This window comes from Triticum urartu, chromosome 7A (genome assembly GCF_056163025.1).
Source record: "Triticum urartu cultivar PI428250 chromosome 7A, HENAU_Tu73, whole genome shotgun sequence".
Classification (NCBI taxonomy): Eukaryota; Viridiplantae; Streptophyta; class Magnoliopsida; order Poales; family Poaceae; genus Triticum; species Triticum urartu.
The window spans coordinates 674,818,041-674,835,316 of NC_141879.1; the positions used below are offsets into that span (position 1 = coordinate 674,818,041).

At 48.9% G+C, this 17,276-nt stretch overlaps 2 protein-coding genes and 1 pseudogene across 2 annotated transcripts; 2 read left to right on the forward strand and 1 right to left on the reverse strand.

The window, feature by feature from the left end:
- Positions 1 to 1,646: 1,646 nt before the first annotated feature.
- On the reverse strand, positions 1,647 to 2,859 carry LOC147961354 (uncharacterized; annotated as a pseudogene).
- A 1,604-nt stretch (positions 2,860 to 4,463) lies between these two features.
- Positions 4,464 to 12,718, forward strand: LOC125523064 (mitogen-activated protein kinase kinase kinase ANP1-like). Its single transcript, XM_087537959.1, has 6 exons — positions 4,464 to 4,484; positions 11,458 to 11,721; positions 12,048 to 12,113; positions 12,205 to 12,315; positions 12,394 to 12,474; positions 12,569 to 12,718. Exons 1-6 carry the CDS (start codon positions 4,464 to 4,466, stop codon positions 12,701 to 12,703), a joined length of 678 nt encoding a protein of 225 aa, XP_087394085.1. The 3' UTR covers positions 12,704 to 12,718.
- A 1,381-nt stretch (positions 12,719 to 14,099) lies between these two features.
- LOC147961355 (uncharacterized) lies at positions 14,100 to 14,648 on the forward strand. Its single transcript, XM_087533776.1, has one exon. It carries the CDS (start codon positions 14,100 to 14,102, stop codon positions 14,646 to 14,648), a length of 549 nt encoding a protein of 182 aa, XP_087389902.1.
- Positions 14,649 to 17,276: the final 2,628 nt, after the last annotated feature.

Here is a 17,276-nt window from a genome sequence, read left to right on the forward strand (position 1 = left end):
ATTCAGGCTGAGTCATGGCAGTGCGGTAGGAAGTGTGGGCTCGGCAACAACAGAGAGACCATACCGATCAGGAGAGTAGCGATCAGGCGGGGGGCGAGGCCAAGCACGGAGGTTGTGAACCGGGGAAGGCGTGAGAAGAGGGGCAGAAGAGGTGGAAGGGTCGTGAAAGGAGACATCCTCAGTACGATATCGACGAGTATAATGGAGAGGAAATGGTGAGAGAGGGCGACGGACTGGAGATGATGGTGGAGAGGTGGAGGAGGAGGGTGGAGAAGATGGTGGCGGTGGGGAATGAGAAGGAACGAGAGGTGCCGGAGGAAGAGGGGACACAGGAGGCACATAGCAGGGTGTATCAGGAAGAAGAAGGAAAGAAAGGTTGTCCACAGAGAAACTCGAGGAAGAAGAACGTGGGTAGTAAGAACGAGACTCGTCAAAAGTCACATCACGCGAGATGCGCAAGGGACGACCCATAGGATCCCAACATCGATATCCCTTGTGCTCATCACCGTAGCCAAGGAAAACACACTCAACCGACTGAGCAGTCAGTTTGGTGCGTTCGCGGGGGGCAAGAAGAACATAGCACACGCATCCAAACATACAAAGAGCGGAGTAGTCGGGAGAGCGACCAGTGAGACACTCCATAGGAATACCACCCTTCAGAGCAGAGGAGGGCTGAATGTTGATGAGATAGGTGGCTGCAGAAACAGTCTCAGCCCAAAAATGGGGTGGAAGGGAAGCAGCAATCATCAGTGCACGAGCCGTCTCAAGCAAATGACGATGCTTTCGTTCGGCAATGTCATTCTGAGCATGAGCACCAGGAGAACTGGGCAAGAGTATCCTGTTCCACGAGAAAAACACGCAACAGCTGAGAGATATACTCTCCAGCGGAGTCAGCACGAAAAGTGCGAATGGGCGTGGCAAACTGGGTCTGAACCATGGCAGCAAAACATTTGTATATAGGGAGAACCTCGCTACGAGATTTCATGAAGTAGAGCCAAGTGTAGTGAGAGAAATCATCAATAAACAAAACATAATAGCGATGACCACCTTTCGAATCAAAGGGAGCAGGACCCCAGACATCACAATAAACTAAATCAAAAGGACGCTGAGATACAGACTCACTAGTAGGATAAGGTAACTGAGTCTGTTTGCCAAGTCTGCAACCATTACAATGTAAGGAGACATCTCCAGATACAAACCCTAAGAGGCCCTGACGAACTAAAGAAGACAAGCAAGAGCCACAGATGTGACCAAGGCGATGATGCCACTGCTGGAAGCACGCAGACGAAGAGGCAGCAAGAGCATGAGAGCTGACAGAAGTGGTGGCAGCGGAAGGAACACAAAGCCAGTCAACCTCCCAAAGTCCCTTTGACTCACGGTGCCGGGGGCCAGCACCAACCAAAGCCTTGGTGCGACGATCCTGAATGGAACAAGAGTCAGTATCAAGAATGACACGACAACCAGAATCAGTAAGTTGGGCAGCGGAAAAAAGATTCATGGTAAGGCGAGGAACATGAGAAACACTCGGAACAGAAAAAGATGGAGTGGAAAGAATGCTACGACTAGCAACAGGAAGAGAAGTGCCATTGGCAGTAAGAACATTAACAGGCGAATCAAGAGGTCGGAGAGAAGACAACGCGGAAGAATCAGAAGACATATGAAAGGAGGCTCCAGAATCCAGAACCCACAAAGATGTACCTGACTATGTAGATGCTGGTGATGGTGAGGAAGATGATGCAGTCACAGCAGCAGCAGAGCCAGTCGATGAGGAGCCTGAGGAAGCAAGAAGACGCTTGAGGCGAACAATGTCCTGGTCAGTGAGTGACGGAGTCGAGGAAGACACAGAAGGTCCACTGGAGGAGGAGCGCCTCTGGTCTCTCTTCTTCTGGCGACAATCAGGCTCTGGGTGACCTGGCCGGGAGCAGTAACCACAGACGATGTCACGGCATGACGTGCCCTTCTCAGCATATGGAGGACGACTTACCCCCCTGAAGGAGTAGGCAGGAGCGGCGGAGCGCTGAGGCGAGCAGGCGACACAGGAGCTCGGGCGGCCAGCATGGACGGAACCAGAAGTAACCCAGCAGAGTGAAGGCGGGTCTCCTCAGCACGAAGCTCAGCAAGTATCTTGAAGATAGGAACACGACCACGAGCAAGCAAGTGAGCACGGCGAGGCTCAAACTCAGACCGGAGACGAGATAAGAACTCATGGACCCGCTGAAACTCGAGATCAGACCGAGTAGTCTGACAGCAACGACAGGTTCCACAAACAACTGTCCGAAGAGAGTCAAGCTGGCGCCAGATGGAAGAACACTGTGAATAGAACTCATCAACAGAAGAATCATCTTGCTGGAGGGCGTGCTCCTGGCGCACGACAGATAGGTAGAGAGCATCACCAGAGGGCTGATAGCGCGGACAGAGGTAAGACCACATCGCTGCAACGGTGCCAAGTCCCATGAACTCCGAAGCAAACTGAGGGAGAACACTCGCAGTAAGAACAGCAGCAGCTCGAGCATCATCATTGCACCACTGAGTGTAAGCAGACAGATCATCCTGGTACACAGAAAGAGCATCGGAATAAGCGGATACCTGCTGATCATAAGCATCAACCGCAACATTATCCAGAGCCTTGGCAGCATCTCGGTCAGCCTAAGAAGCATCAGCAGCAAGAACCGGTGGCACGGGTGGTATTGGGGCCACGGGCGCCACCGGGCATGGCGGACAGGGGACCTCGCCAGAGAGAACACCCCACAAAAAGAGTCCACGCATATGAATGCGCATGAAGCCGACAAACTCAGCATAGTTGGTGCCATCAAAGATCACCGAGCACCGAGGGACCGCGACATAGCCCGAAGAGGACATGAGTAAGTCACTCTGCTGCTGTTGTCCGCGTCGGTTTTCTTTTGTCAACGGGCCCTCAACCTGATCTGGATCGAGGGAAACGCTAGAACCAACGCTCGATCTGGATCGAGCACGACCAGAGGAGACCAGCGCCCAGCGCTCGAGGAGCAGGGGGCGGTGGCTTGGAGGAGACCCGGGCCAGACCAGACGGCGGCGGCCGGACCTGGGGTGGCGGCGGCAGCCTGGGTGCGGGACGGCAGCCGGACCGCGGGGCAGCGGCAGCGGCCAGATTGGGCAGCAGCAGCGGCCGGTCGAGGCGGCCCCAACGCAGCAGCGGCAGCTGCCGAACGGGGCGACAGCGACGGCCGAAAGGAGCGGGAACGGAGAGAAGATAGCAGCCAGCAAGACGGGAGCAGAGGTGAGCGCCGAGCAACGATCCGGACGGGGACGAATCGGACCAGACCACGGCCGGAGACTAGTAGCGGCAGCGACGAGGAGGGAGCAGGCACGGAGTTGCAGCGTGCGGGAGAGAGGCTAACCTAGCATCTGATACCATGTTAGATAAGTGAGCAACTGATCTTTGCTGAGGGCCAACGGTCAGTACATATACAGATGTGGTAAAGTGCAAAAAAAACCCTTATACAATGAGGATGAACTATACACATCTAACAGCAGCCGTGCCCCTCCTCCTCACCTTCGCTTCTTCCCTCCTCCTCTCCAATCTGTGATGCCCATCTGCGTCCTTGAATTTCCAGTTTTCTCATAATCTAATTTTGATTCTCATATTCTGGTTACTTGTGGAGAGTAGAAGAAGAATTTTGAGAATGAGATTGATAAAGATGAACAAGGTGAACTCTCTCTCTCTCTCTCTCTTAAATACAGTCACGCTTGATGTTTGATTTTTCTGTGTAAGAGAGCACGTGACATGATTTTGTATTTCTATTACCCACTGACAAAAGCTAAATTTGTAAACGAAGGTTTCAAAAGTGTTTGTTTTAATCTTGTGGTCTGACAGAGGAGTACATGATGTTGGTCATGCGGACAGAGGATGTTCTTCATGCCTCTGTATGAGCTAGCTATCATAATTATATATCCACCCTCCGTTTTCCCATTTAGGCATGTTTATCCGCGAATTAGGTTTCAAAGAAAAAAACCGATTTAGGAAATTAGTAATCAGCCATTACCATTCATTTCGTCAGAAAACATAGGTGTTTTAAATGTCTGCACGCCGCATACAATAGAATTTATAATAGATAGTGTTTTTTAACTTCTCATTATAGCCTCAAGTCGGCTAAGAAAAGTGATTATGCATGTCTTACAAACAAATTGACATTAGTCTTGTGGGTACAAGATACGCCCTACCATAGATATTACCTGCTATCATATGCAGTAGAGTTACTAAACTCTGAGCTCCTGGATAGTATAAACGGATGCTTGATTGGTACATCTGCACATCAATTTTTTATGAGCAAATTTTGTCCTGTGTACTCATTCTAAACAGACCAAATTCAGGAATCTAACGATGCTTTACGGTTAATCCTCTCAAATTAAATACAGTGAAATCAAACAATTTAATAGCTTGGCTGTTTGTTTCCAGGAAGTAACGGTCAAGGAAGAAGAGTTAGATGCTGCTGAAGATGTCGATGGTAAACATATGTCTCGGTTTTTTTTTACAGGGTGAAAAGAAATCTCCATTAAGCTCACGGGGGCTTTTCAGCCGCAACCAGGTTTACAACAAAGTTCATACCGGCAGCAAGCCATACTGCTGTACGCGGGGTGCTACGGCCATAGACGGCCAGCTCATGACTAACAATGTTCTGAGAGCGGTTACAGTGAATAAAAGAGATCTCCCTAGTAGCGAGACTAGCCATGCTGCGAATCTCCTCTACTAGTGCACGATGAACCGATCTATCCCGCTGACGTCCTGTAAGCATGGCCACCACCTCCGTGCTATCCATCTCGACCATGATTGGTAGGTTCGTCCGATACAAGGCCAACTCTAGGCCTTCTCTGCATGCCGCTAGCTCCGCCTCGAGGGCATTATTGCATGTGCGGAGCTCCCTGCATGCGCTATAGATGATGTCACCTCTATCATCTCGAAGGATCATGCCACCACCCGCCGCGCTCATGGCTGCGATATAACTCCCATCCGTGTTCAACTTTGCCCAGCCCGGCATAGGGGGGGCCCAGCTCGCAATCGCCTTGGTCTCCGTGCGCACCTGGGTGCATTGTGGTGATGTAATGACCACCATCTTTCCCTTCACTAGATCACCCGTAGGATGTTGCTGTAAGGACAAAAGTGAGTTGATGTACCCGCGCAAAAAACGCCTGGAAGCTTCGGCAGGGGGTGGAGGCTTAGCATGAGTGATCTCGTTGCGGACATGCCATATTCGCCACATGGTCATGAGCACCACCAGTCTTGCCGTGTCGTCCAAGGGGTCCAACAGTGAGAAGACCCACTCTGGGCCTGTATTGTGGATGGAATCCACCTTGAGGATGTTCCAGTCCAAAGCCATGATGCGCCAGAGCTCCCTTGCCAAGGGGCACCTGCAAAGCGCATGGAATCCGTCTTCACGTTCCATAGCACAGAGGGGGCATATGTCAGTAAGCTCGAGATGCCGTGAGAATTTATTGGCCCAAGTAGCAAGTGAGTTGGTGACGATTCTCCAAGCGAAGACACATACCTTCGGGGGAGCAGGGCACCCCCATATGATCTTCCAGATGGCGCGACGACCATCCGGTGCCCTGCTCGTGGCGGACGCCAATGGACGCTCGCGCTCGTCCATGGCTAGGCGGTAGGCAGACCAAACGGTGAAGATACCGTTCCTCTCTGGTGCCCATGCAATGATGTCGTCCGGGGCGCGAGGCGAAGTACGGATGCTGGTGATGACATCGATATCCGCCGGGAGGAAGTAGCGATGAAGAAGGTCCGTGCGCCAGAACCCATCGCTGTCCAAGAGATCCGCCACCCCCCTGAGGCGGCACGTGCCCTGCGGGGACACGGGTTGACGTGACGGCTCCCTGGGTAGCCACCGGTCGCGCCATATGCGGATGTTTCGCCCGTCCCCGATGCGCCATATGATGCCCTTCTTCAAGAGCTCAAGGCCATGCTGAATCGCCTGCCAAGTCGGGGATGCATTCCCCGAGAAGACCGTGTATTCGACGCGCCCCTCTGGATAGTACCGCGCCTTTAGGACCTACGCACACAAGCTGTTGGGATTATTTAACAGGCGCCAGGCTTATCTCGCTAGGAGAGCCTGGTTGAAGAGGCGAAAATCTCTGAATCCCAAGCCCCCCTTGCTTTTCTGAGCTTGTATCTTCGGCCATGCCAACCAATGTGTTTTCCGTTTGCCTTCCGATGCACCCCACCAAAAGTTTCGTACCATCCTATTCAGGTCATCACAGACAGACAAAGATAACTTGAAAACGCCCATGATATAAGTAGGGATGGCCTGCGTAACTGCCTTAATTATAGTATCCTTGCCCGAGAGAGAGAGGGTGTCCCCCCATGCAATAATCCGTTTCAACAACTGAGACTGCAAGTTCTAAAATTTACCACGTGACATACGACCTTCAGGCGTCGGCAGGCCTAGATACTTCTCTTCAAAGGTAACAGTGCCTATATATATGGAGCGTATTTCTCACCACATGCTGCTGATCCATGGGGCAAGAGGAGCCAAACAGTGCGCTGCACTTGGCCGGATTAATATATTGCCCTGTTACATTAGCATAAACACTTAGCACTTCGTGGATCTTGTTTGCTTGATCCTCCGGCGCTTTGAAAAATAGAAGTGTATCGTCTGTGAACAGAAGGTGAGATACGCCCGGTGCTCTGCGACATATTTTCAGCGGGGTATAATCACTTTTTTCCTCCCCATCTTTTAACAAAGAGGATAAATCATCAGCCACAAAAAGAAACAAGAACGGGAATAAAGGATCACCTTGCCGCAGCCCATGCGATGGTGCAAATGATTTCAAGAGGGTTCTATTGAATTTAACCGTGTATCTCACCGAGGTGACGCAAGCCATAATCCAGTCCACCCATCGGCGAGCGAAACCCATCTTTTTCATCATTCGCTCCAAAAAGATCCAATCCACCCTGTCATAAGCTTTTGATAAATCTAGCTTATACGCACAGAAGCTCTTACTAGAATCCTTCTCCTGCTGAATAAAATGAAAGCACTCAAAGGCAATTAGAGCATTGTCTGTAATCATCCTACCAGGAACAAAGGCACTCTGCTCAGGGGAGATAATATCATCCAGTATAGGTCTCAGCCGGTTCACTAGGCACTTCTCCACCACATTATAAATGACGTTGCATAGGCTTATTGGACGGAACTCAGTGAGCCTCTCCGGGTTGTCCACCTTCGGAATGAGAACGATGGAAGTGTCGTTCACCCCCTTAGGCATACTCCCGGACCGGAAAAACTCCTTCACCCCTGCAATAACCTGCTCCTTCACAACAGACCAGTTTCTCTGGAAGAAGCGAGCGGGAAATCCATCCGGACCTGGTGCCTTGAGCGGCCCAATCTGGAATAGAGCATCAGCAATTTCCTTGTCGGAAAAATCTGCGCACAGGCCATCATTCATACTGTCAGTAACACGAGTCTGTATCAAATCAATAATAGGGTCCACACAAAGAGAAGTGTCAGCAGTAAAAAGTTTAGAGAAATAGGCCGTGGCCATAGCCGCCATGGATCCGTGGTCCTTATGCGTGACCCCTGACTCATCAATGAGGGATTTAATACGGTTTTTCCGAGCACGCCACACCGCTTTCCGGTGGAAAAACTGGGTGTTGCGATCCCCTTCCCGTAGCCATGCAATACGAGATCTCTGCATCCACAACATCTCCTCCCTATAAAGTAGTTCATTCATCCGGTCGGTCGCCTCTCTGATTTCTTTCCTGTCTGCATTCATAGACATGAGCTCCTCTAGGCGAGAGCGAGACTTGTTAATTTCCTTAATAACATTACCAAACTTTTTCCGACTCCAGTCTTGTAATTTTTTCATCATATTACCTAAGCCCGAAGCAACATCACCAAGATGTAACATAGACCCGAGTTCAGTCCAGGTGTTCATGATTACCTCGGGCAAGGAAGGATCACGTTCCCACATGACCTCGTACTGTCTGCATCTCCTACTTGCTGCCTGGCGCGGCTCCTCCAGCGCACAGCGGAGCAGGATGGGGAGGTGGTCAGAGCTGGGCGCCACCAAGTGCTCCACCCTGGCGTGCGCAAAGGTGTCCCTCCAAGCGTTATTGGTGACAACACAGTCGAGGCGAACCTTGACGTTCGCCCGTCCCCCACGCCGATTATCAAAGGTGTATGAGAGCCCTGCAAAACCGAGGTCGCCCAGTCCACAAACCTCAAGAATATCACGAAAATCAAGCATCTGACCTGCCGAGCGCGGTGTGTCGGAGAAGTGCTCAAAACTCCACATCGCCTCGTTGAAATCACCCACCACGACCCATGGCATGCTGGCCTGCTGGTGGAGATTACGGAGGAGGGACCACATGCGGTGACGGTCCTCCGTCCGAGGCTCGCCGTAGACACAGGTAAGCCGCCACGGTGGCTCAGCATCCGCACCAGTTACATACGCATCAATATAGCGCTCATTTATTTCTTTTCGAGAAAGCTAAAATCCAGTCGGCAGCAATTCTGCGACAGATCCGCACGACTCGGATCGCGTTCATTTCGGATCCGACGGTGCTTATTAATCGTACGACAGTTGTTAATTTACTTCCATTTTCTCCACGATCCCGCAATTAATGTTGATTGGATTATGCTTTAACTGCGATCATAATTCTAGGCAACTTTATTAGAATCCTGTAATTAATGAGATTATCCCGTAGTGGGTCACCTCCTAATTTGCATGATTTTGTCAGTCCTTTACTCATCCTAATTTGCCAGGCAAAAAAATAGTGTGCAAGGTGGGATTCGAACTGTCAACCTTAGCATGATAAGACCTCTAAACTCACCATGCTAACCAACTAGCCAAGCAATTAGTTGTGTGAGTTCCATTTCTTTTTTTTATTATATAATATGTATTGTTTGCTTTGAATCTTTTTTGTATGCTATAGTTTGAGACACCCTTTGTAGTTATCATGTTAGTTTGAGATACCCTCTGTAGTTATCATGTCGTTCATGATATAGTTATCATGTTTTCTCTTTGTTAAAATTATCATGTGAAAAAGGCATTCAAATACACCCCAAATTCTGTGTAAATAGCATGGTAAGATACATACTATGGACCTGATAACTTAGCTATAAACACGTGGTAACTTTGACCCTTAAAGATAAAAGTAGTTGAGAACTTATCCCGGATAACTTCTATCTCAATAGCATGGTAATATTTCATCCCACATACCTGATAACTCACGCACAAACACCCATAATTATGTTTTTTACCCGAGGGATTTTTTTAAACATACCTTGTAACTTATGTGTCAATGGGGATACCGAAGGGTCGGAAGGTAGAACTGTTCATAACTTTTTGTGTGAATAGCATGATAATATAGGATCCCGGACCTGATAACTTAGATATAAACACCACAATAACTTTTACCCGTGGAAAAAAGTTGTTGAAAACATACCACCGATAAATTTTTGTGTAAAAGCATGATAAGATACGCTCTTGGACCTGATAACTTAAGTATAAACACCATGATCACTTTTGACCCATGGAAAAGTGTTATTCAAAACATACTCTATAAATAACATGGTAATACATGCTCTCGGGCCTAATAACTTATGTACAAACACCATGATAACTTTACCCATGAAAAAAGTTGCTGAAAATATACTTCGATAAGATGTGTGTAAATTACATGGTAATATACGCACAACAGAGCTGATACCTTACTTAGCTCAGGCATGATAACTTTTGACCCAGAAGAAAAAGTCGTCGGAACATGCCAACATAGGATCTTGTTTCGAAGGTCTCATCATGACGGTTTTTTTTTGTGAAAATGAATTTTGAATCGAACAAACCCTTTGAGTTACAAAACATTTTGAAATTTCAAAATAAAGTGAATCTATGATGACATTAGCTTTTGTGCACTTTAAGGGCATTCACATATGGGGAGAAAGTTAGAAGAAATCATTTTTATGCGCGGAATTTTTATATGTAAACATCATGGTAACTTATATACCATAGACGTGATAACTTGCATATCCCAGACGTGATAACTTTTTACTCAAAAAAAAAGTCGTCAGAACATATCAATATGGGATCTTGTTTTGAAGGTCTTGTCGAGACGGTTCTTTTATGTGAAAACATTTTTTCAATCGGACCGACGGTTTGAGCTACAAAACATTTTGCATTTTGAATTTCTCTAGAATCTTTACTGATGTCATCATTTCTGTTTTATATGCATGCATGCAGACTTGGAAATGAATTAGGAATTGGCTCGCACACCACACTCACTCCTGTTACTTTTTGAAATCATCCGGATGTGTTGCAATCCTCCGGACGTGTGGAAGTTAGTCAGGTCCATTTCTTTTACATCAAGACTCGCAGACTCATGCCAATACAAAGCAAGGCCTCCACTACGACCGGCACAATCGAAAGCATTAAAACCTCTTAACCCTAACCAAGCACGGTACCTCTGCATTTTATTTTTTGATTGCCTAGTTTCACAAAGAAAAACGATACTAGGGGATTGAGCCTGAACCAGACTCACAAGATCACGAACTGTCCGAGTGTTCCCCGCCCCTCGGCGGTTCCAGCTTAGGATATTCATTGCTCCTGACGGGGCTCCATCGGCCCCGTCAGTTCGTCAGCGGCCCCTGGGCCGACTGCCTCCATTGTGTGAGCTCCGTCCATCATGTCATGTTCCGTCATCCCACCACCACGCGTAGTCTGCTGCCCGTCCAGAGACTCAAGAGTCCGGCGCTTCTTTGGTGTACCTGAACGCGCAAGCGCGGCCGGGTTGTTTGTGTTAGCAGAATCCACCATAGCCTTATCAGTCTCCTCTCCACCTACGGCAGCAACTTGATCACTAGCAGCAGTACGCTTGCCCAAGGCGGACGCGCCAACAGACTCGTCCGCTTCATCCATGCTCACTTCCTGTGACATATTGCGCAGCGCCGGAATCATATCCGAACTCCTCGGCTGGGAAGCGTTTGAGTACTGGGCGCCCTTGGCTCCATTCTCCTGGACCTGAGCCTGGACGTGGTCTTCTGCATGTGCATGGCGCACGTCCCTAGCTTCCTTACTTCCACCAGACATGGCTTGCATTTGTTCAGCCAACATATCGTCAACGGCAGGGTCCTCTCCTTCCCGAAAAGCCTCCGGGTCTTCCTCATCCCTGCTCTCACGCTCGCGAGCCGCCGGCGCCGACCTCGCCGTGCCCGCCGCTCCTGCCGTCTTCAGCTGATTCCATATCGCCGACGTCTGTAGCCGCGGGTTACTCCGCATAGCAGCATCGGTTCCCCCGGAGGTAGGCTTCGGGCGAGCAGCGTCCACAAAGGGAGCCCCGGATGCGCCCCACCTACCTCCGAGCTCACCACGGCCACCAGCGGCTTCTTGCCCGGCACGTGCGACGGCGACGACATACATAGAGACATTAAGGTAAAAACTCTGAAGCCTGAACCCTTCTTAATTGTCACATATGTACAGACGAGCCGCTTTGTCACAAGCATGGCAGCCTGCCCAACTATCTCCACTGCCTGCATACAGCTGTTTCAGAACAGTGCCGATCAACCCAGGTTTATGTTTCCTTTCCAAGGGCGTTCGAATATAATTACCATCCATCGATTACAGATGTTACCATTACTGAGTGTGTGCCTTATTAGTTTGTTCTTTATTACAGAGTTCGGTTGTAGAAGAACGAAACGAAGCACACATCAGGAAGTCATGCTCTTTCCAACAACAACAGCAAAAGTAAGTGATGATTCATGTTTATCTCTGATATGGTTGTTTTGCCCCATAATAAAGTATATGGGAATCTGGGCTTGCATATTAATATAGCTTCAGATGCTTTGTTTTGGGAAGTTGATAGAAATCAGTGGTTGTGCTTAAGCTTCCGTTCTTTATTTACCTTCTAGGAATAAATTCAAATGATTAGTATATGCATAGCAGTGTAATGCAAGTGATAGCCGTGGTAAGGCCCAAGTGAGTAGCACTTCTCCGACCGATTTGGTTACCAATTTAGTTGTTGAGGCTTTCCTTCATGTGAGGTGATTTGTGGCTTTTGTTTCTACGATTAGGCGCATATAAGAGAACTTGAGGAAGAAGTGAAGCTCCTCAAGAACCTTTCGCACCCCAATATTGTGGTTAGTGGATGAAAGATCGATTACATTTTAGATACTCTATACTTGACTGCTAGACTGCAGTTGTTTGATCTATTTCCTGTGATTTGAGAAGAGGTACCTCGGGACTGTCCGTGAGGAAGACACACTGAATATCCTGCTGGAGTTTGTTCCTGGAGGGTCTATCCAGTCGCTTCTTGGAAAACTCGGTTCATTCCCGGAGGCAGTAAGTAACCATCAATCATGCGGTTTTCTGTGATTTGACTCGCAGAAGAGAAACTGATTCGTTGCGTATTTTGATCAGGTCATTAGGAAGTATACTAGGCAGATTTTGCAAGGGTTGGAATATCTGCATAGCAATGCAATAATACATAGAGACATTAAGGTAAAAACTCTGAAGCCTGAATATACTAGAATCTTTGTGTCATTGATTGTTTGGTTGTGCTAATTATCTTGGTGATCATGGGATTGTTTTACAGGGTGCAAACATTCTTGTTGATAACAAAGGCTGCATTAAGCTTGCCGATTTTGGGGCGTCTAAGCAAGTTGCCAAGTTGGTAAGATTGATGTTCAATATGCTGTTAAGGTCGAGTATAATAGCTTGGAAGAAATAAAACCTTCATGTGCTTGTCAAGTGATCAAAACAATAATTTACAACAGAATAGCAAATGCTAAACCTTTCCTGTCTAATTATGCCATCAGATTATGGATTCTTATTTATTGCTCTTGACTACCTGTGTGCATGAAACATGAAAGTGTGAGTTTGGTTCCAAGCAGGCTTATGGTAAAGTTCTCTGCAGGTATTTGCATTATAGTTCCTGCATAATCTCTTGGTAATGAAGCGTTGTCCGGGACGCTATCTGGAATACCATCTCTTTCTAATGAATTTATGTGTTAGTTGCTGCCTTCTTTCATTAGATAGTTCGAATAATAATACAAACGTATGGATTTTTGTAAACTGGTATATGATTCAATGTTATATATTTTGTGAACTGGTATATGGTTACCAGAGTCACCTTGCATAATTTTTTAAAGGAAGAGTGAACGCAGTCCTGAACTTGCACTAATATATTGTGATGCTCCTACTTTTTGCAGAACAATGCAGTAATGATAAGAACTAGAATTAGACTGCATTGCATATATGTATAGGTTACCACTTCTTCGCTGTAATTATTTGCCATGTAAAAGCCAATTCACATGTCAAAATATACTTTGAAGATCAGTTTCTTACAATTTGTAATAGTGAAACTCTTGCTTCTTTGCCCATAATAGAAAATACACCAATTTTTTTATCACCTTAACTTGTCGATGGCATACCATCCTATCACAAACCCTCAATAATGTCTAAGTCTTTTTTTACCAGCTCTGAGATATTACATAGTGATGTCCCACAATTAAGATTATTACTGTGAAAAAGAACTAACCTCATGTACTTTGGTACAGCCTTCACATAAGAAGCTGTACACTAGAGGGAAGAACATTATTGAACGTGACATATCTTGTATTTCTAATCTTATCTTTTCTAGCCTTGTATAGCTAACTCCTAGAGATATGGTAGGATTAGTTACCTTGTCACGCAAGACATCATGTGTATATAATGTAAACTACTCCATGGAATACAATGAGTTGCACCAAATATTCTCTCTACATGGTATCAGTTTTACCGCGATCCTCTGTCGCTTCCGCACCTCTACGCCGCCGCGCCTAGCCCTAGTCGCCGCCGCGCCAACTCCTCCACCCTCCTACCGCCGCCGTCGCTACCCTTCCCGTAGCCACCGCCGCCGCTTCCTTCCCATCCATCTAGCCGCCGCCGCCGACGCCACCTCTCCCATAGTCGACGCCGCCGCCGCTTCTCTTCTTCCCCTGCCCCCACCACCTCCCTCTCGAAACCCTAAGGGCCGCCGCCGCTCCTCTCTTCCTTCTGTCGCCGCTGCCGCCCTCTTCTCCACACCCATCGCAGCCACCGCTCCCTCTCCCCCTCACCCAAAACCCTAACCACCCGCCGTCTCCATGGCCAAGGCCGATGCATCCGACGCCGGTTCTTTCTCCGGTGCCATGTTCACCTCCGATCGCCTCAACGAGATCCACATCAAGGACCATGTACCTGTCATCCTCGACCTCGACTCGCCGTCCTACAACGCATGGCGCACGTACTTCGCGCTGTTGTTCCGCTCTTACCGTCTCATCGAGCATGTTGACGGGAGCGTTGACTTCCACGACATGAAGGACGACGACGAGTGGCTTGCTGTGGACGCCTGCATCGTCAAGTGGCTCTTCCTCACCATCTCCGGCAGCCTCTTCAACATGGTGAATGCCCGCGATCCGTCCGCGTATGCTATGTGGACGTGCCTGTGTGATCTTTTCCTCAACAATCAACTGCAGCGCCGCGTCTTTCTTCAATGGGAGTTCTTCACTATGCAGCAAAACGATCTTTCGATCGACGAGTACTGCACGCGGCTGAAGGTTCTCGCCGATGAGCTACGCGACGTCGGCATAACCATCGATGACTCGGTCCTCCTCACCAACCTCCTCCGCGGCCTCCACCCCGACCTTGGCTAGTCCGCTGCCAACCTCTCCCTCATCACACTGACGTACGCGAAGGCGGTCACCTACCTTCGCATGGAGGAAAAGCGTCTCCGTCACACCGCTCGGCAGGCGACCCACGCCGCTCTTCACGTCGGCCTCGCCGCCGGCCACGGCTCTACTCCAACCCAGTCAGGGTCGTGCGCTCCCGCTCCTGCCCCGCCACCCGCGCCTGCGCCCTCTAGCGGCCGCAAGCAGAAGGGTCGCGGGGGACGGGGCCGCAACTCCAACATGACGCCGCGCCCTCCTGCGCCTGCGGCGGCTGCACCTCCTCCTCCTTGGCTCTCGGGGTATAACCCATGGACGGGAGTAGTGCATGCCTACTCCATGCCCGTCCCCCGCCCACCAGCTCCGAGCATCCTCGGGCCACGGCCGAGCACCCCTCAAGCGCTGCTGACCGCACCGGTCCCTGCCGCGTCTGGCGCTGCCGCGGCCTACGGTGGCTCGTCGGCCTATGGTGGTCCCTCTGCATACGGTGGCGCGCCGGGCTATGGTGCATACGGTGGCGCCCCTCCGATCTACGACCCGGCGCTTCTCTCCGCCCTTCATGCTGCCCCCTCGCCGAGCGCCTACAACGGAGGCGGCGATTGGTACATGGACACCGGTGCTGCCGCCCACATGGCCTCCAACCCCGGTATCTTATCCCGTTTCGCTCCCTATCCTTTCTCCTCCCACATCATGGTTGGTGATGGCAGCTCTCTTCCCATCACCCATCATGGTTCATCCTCTCTCCCGTTACCCTCTTCTTATTTAACTCTCAATAATGTGCTTGTTTCACCATCCTTAATTAAAAATCTTTGTTCTGTTCGCACTCTTACTCGTGAAAATCCTGTCACCGTTGAGTTTGACGCTCTCGGTTTTTCTGTTAAGGATGCTCGCTCCCGGAGGGTTCTGCACCGATGTGACTCTCCCGATGATCTCTACCCATGCGGCGCTTCTACTCGCAGTGGCCCGGTTGCTCTTCATACCGACGTCTCGCTTTGGCACGCTCGTCTCGGTCATCCCGGCGCCGACACTCTTCATAAAATTTTGAGCACTTTTTCCTTTTCATGTAATAAATCAGCGGCTCACACTTGTCATGCTTGCCGCATAGGAAAACACGTTCATCTACCATTTTCTTCATCTTCATCGATTGCAACTTTTCCCTTTGATGTTATTCATTGTGATGTTTGGACATCCCCCGTGCCTAGCAATTCGGGTTTATCATATTACCTTGTGATTTTAGATGATTTTTCACACTTCACCTGGACTTTTCCGTTACGCCGCAAATCCGACGTCGCCTCCACCCTTCACTCATTTTATGCCTATGTCAACACCCACTTTCATCGCACCATTCACTACTAGGAAAAGGGCTACTAATCGCGCACCAGTTTTGCCTACTAATGACGCATCACTGGTGCGCCATTAGTATCACGCCACTAGTATTTTTTACTAATGGCGCACCACTGGTGCGCCATTAGTATAGGCCACGGTGCGCCATTAGTATAGGCCACTGGTGCGCCATTAGTATAGGCCACGGTGCGCCATTAGTATTTTTGAATTTTGAAGGCGGGAAAATAGTAGTGGCGCACCGTCTAACCCCCACCGTGCACCATTGCTATTTTTGAATTTTGAATTTGGATCTGGATCGTGATTTTTTTGCCCATTTTTTGCTAGTTTTTTTTGCTCGTTTTTTGGCACGATATTATTTCAAATTTTGTTCCTGTTTTTGGATCTTGTACGTTCTTTTGCCGTGTTCTTTTGCCGGAGAGGAGGAGGAGGAGGTCACCGGAGAGGCGCTCGCCTACATCGCCGGAGAGGAGGAGGAGGTCGCCGGAGAGGAGTTCACCGAAGCATCGGAGAGGAGGAAGGAGAAACCATGAGGGAATGGGAGGAGAGGAGGGAGGAGGAGCTCACCGGAGAGGAGGGAGAGAAACCGTGAGGGGAGGGGAGGGGAGGAGAGGAGAGGAGGGAGGAGGAGGTCGCCGGAGAGGAGGAGGAGGTCGCCGGAGAGGAGGAGGGTAGTATGGTGGAGGAGAGAAGGGAAGATGGAGTGGAGGAGAGGAGGAGATGGAGTGGAGGAGAGGAGGAGATGGAGTGGAGGAGAGGAGGAGATGGAATGGAGGAGAGGTGGAGTGGAGGAGGTGCGCCCAGCCATATATACGACATAGTAATGGCGCACCGTGGGCAGGTGCGCCATTACTACCTTTTTTATTTTTTTGATTTATTTTGAATTTTGAAGGCGGGAAGATACTAATGACGCACCATGGGGAGGTGCGCCATTAGTAACTTTTTTTTTTATTTTTTTGACTTATTTTGAATTTTGAAGGAGGGAAGATACTAATGGCGCACCATGGGCAGGTGCACCATTAGTAACTTATTTTGAATTTTAAATTCAGATGTAACTTTTCGAGTAGATGAATTTTCATATAAAAAACTTCTTCATCCGAGTTCGTACGCAAAAGTTATGCCCATTTTTACAAATTCTCGAGAGATTTTGCAAAAAAGTCGAAAATTCATGTTTGTAAATTTTGCTAACAACTAGACCACATATCACATGGGAATCTTATTTTCTTTTATTTTTTTGACATTTCTATCATTTTCTTTTATTTTTTTGAAACTGAA

What these genes read in the sequence shown, in the direction of transcription:
- LOC125523064 (XM_087537959.1), top strand. Translation starts at nt 4,464, where the DNA reads ATGCTGCTGAAGATGTCGATG. An exon ending in TTCCAACAACAACAGCAAAA is followed by an intron (nt 11,722 to 12,047) that starts GTAAGTGATGAT and finishes TTCTACGATTAG; the next exon opens with GCGCATATAAGAGAACTTGA. An exon ending in TCGGTTCATTCCCGGAGGCA is followed by an intron (nt 12,316 to 12,393) that starts GTAAGTAACCAT and finishes TATTTTGATCAG; the next exon opens with GTCATTAGGAAGTATACTAG.
- LOC147961355 (XM_087533776.1), top strand. Translation starts at nt 14,100, where the DNA reads ATGGCCAAGGCCGATGCATCCGACGCCGGTTCTTTCTCCGGTGCCATG.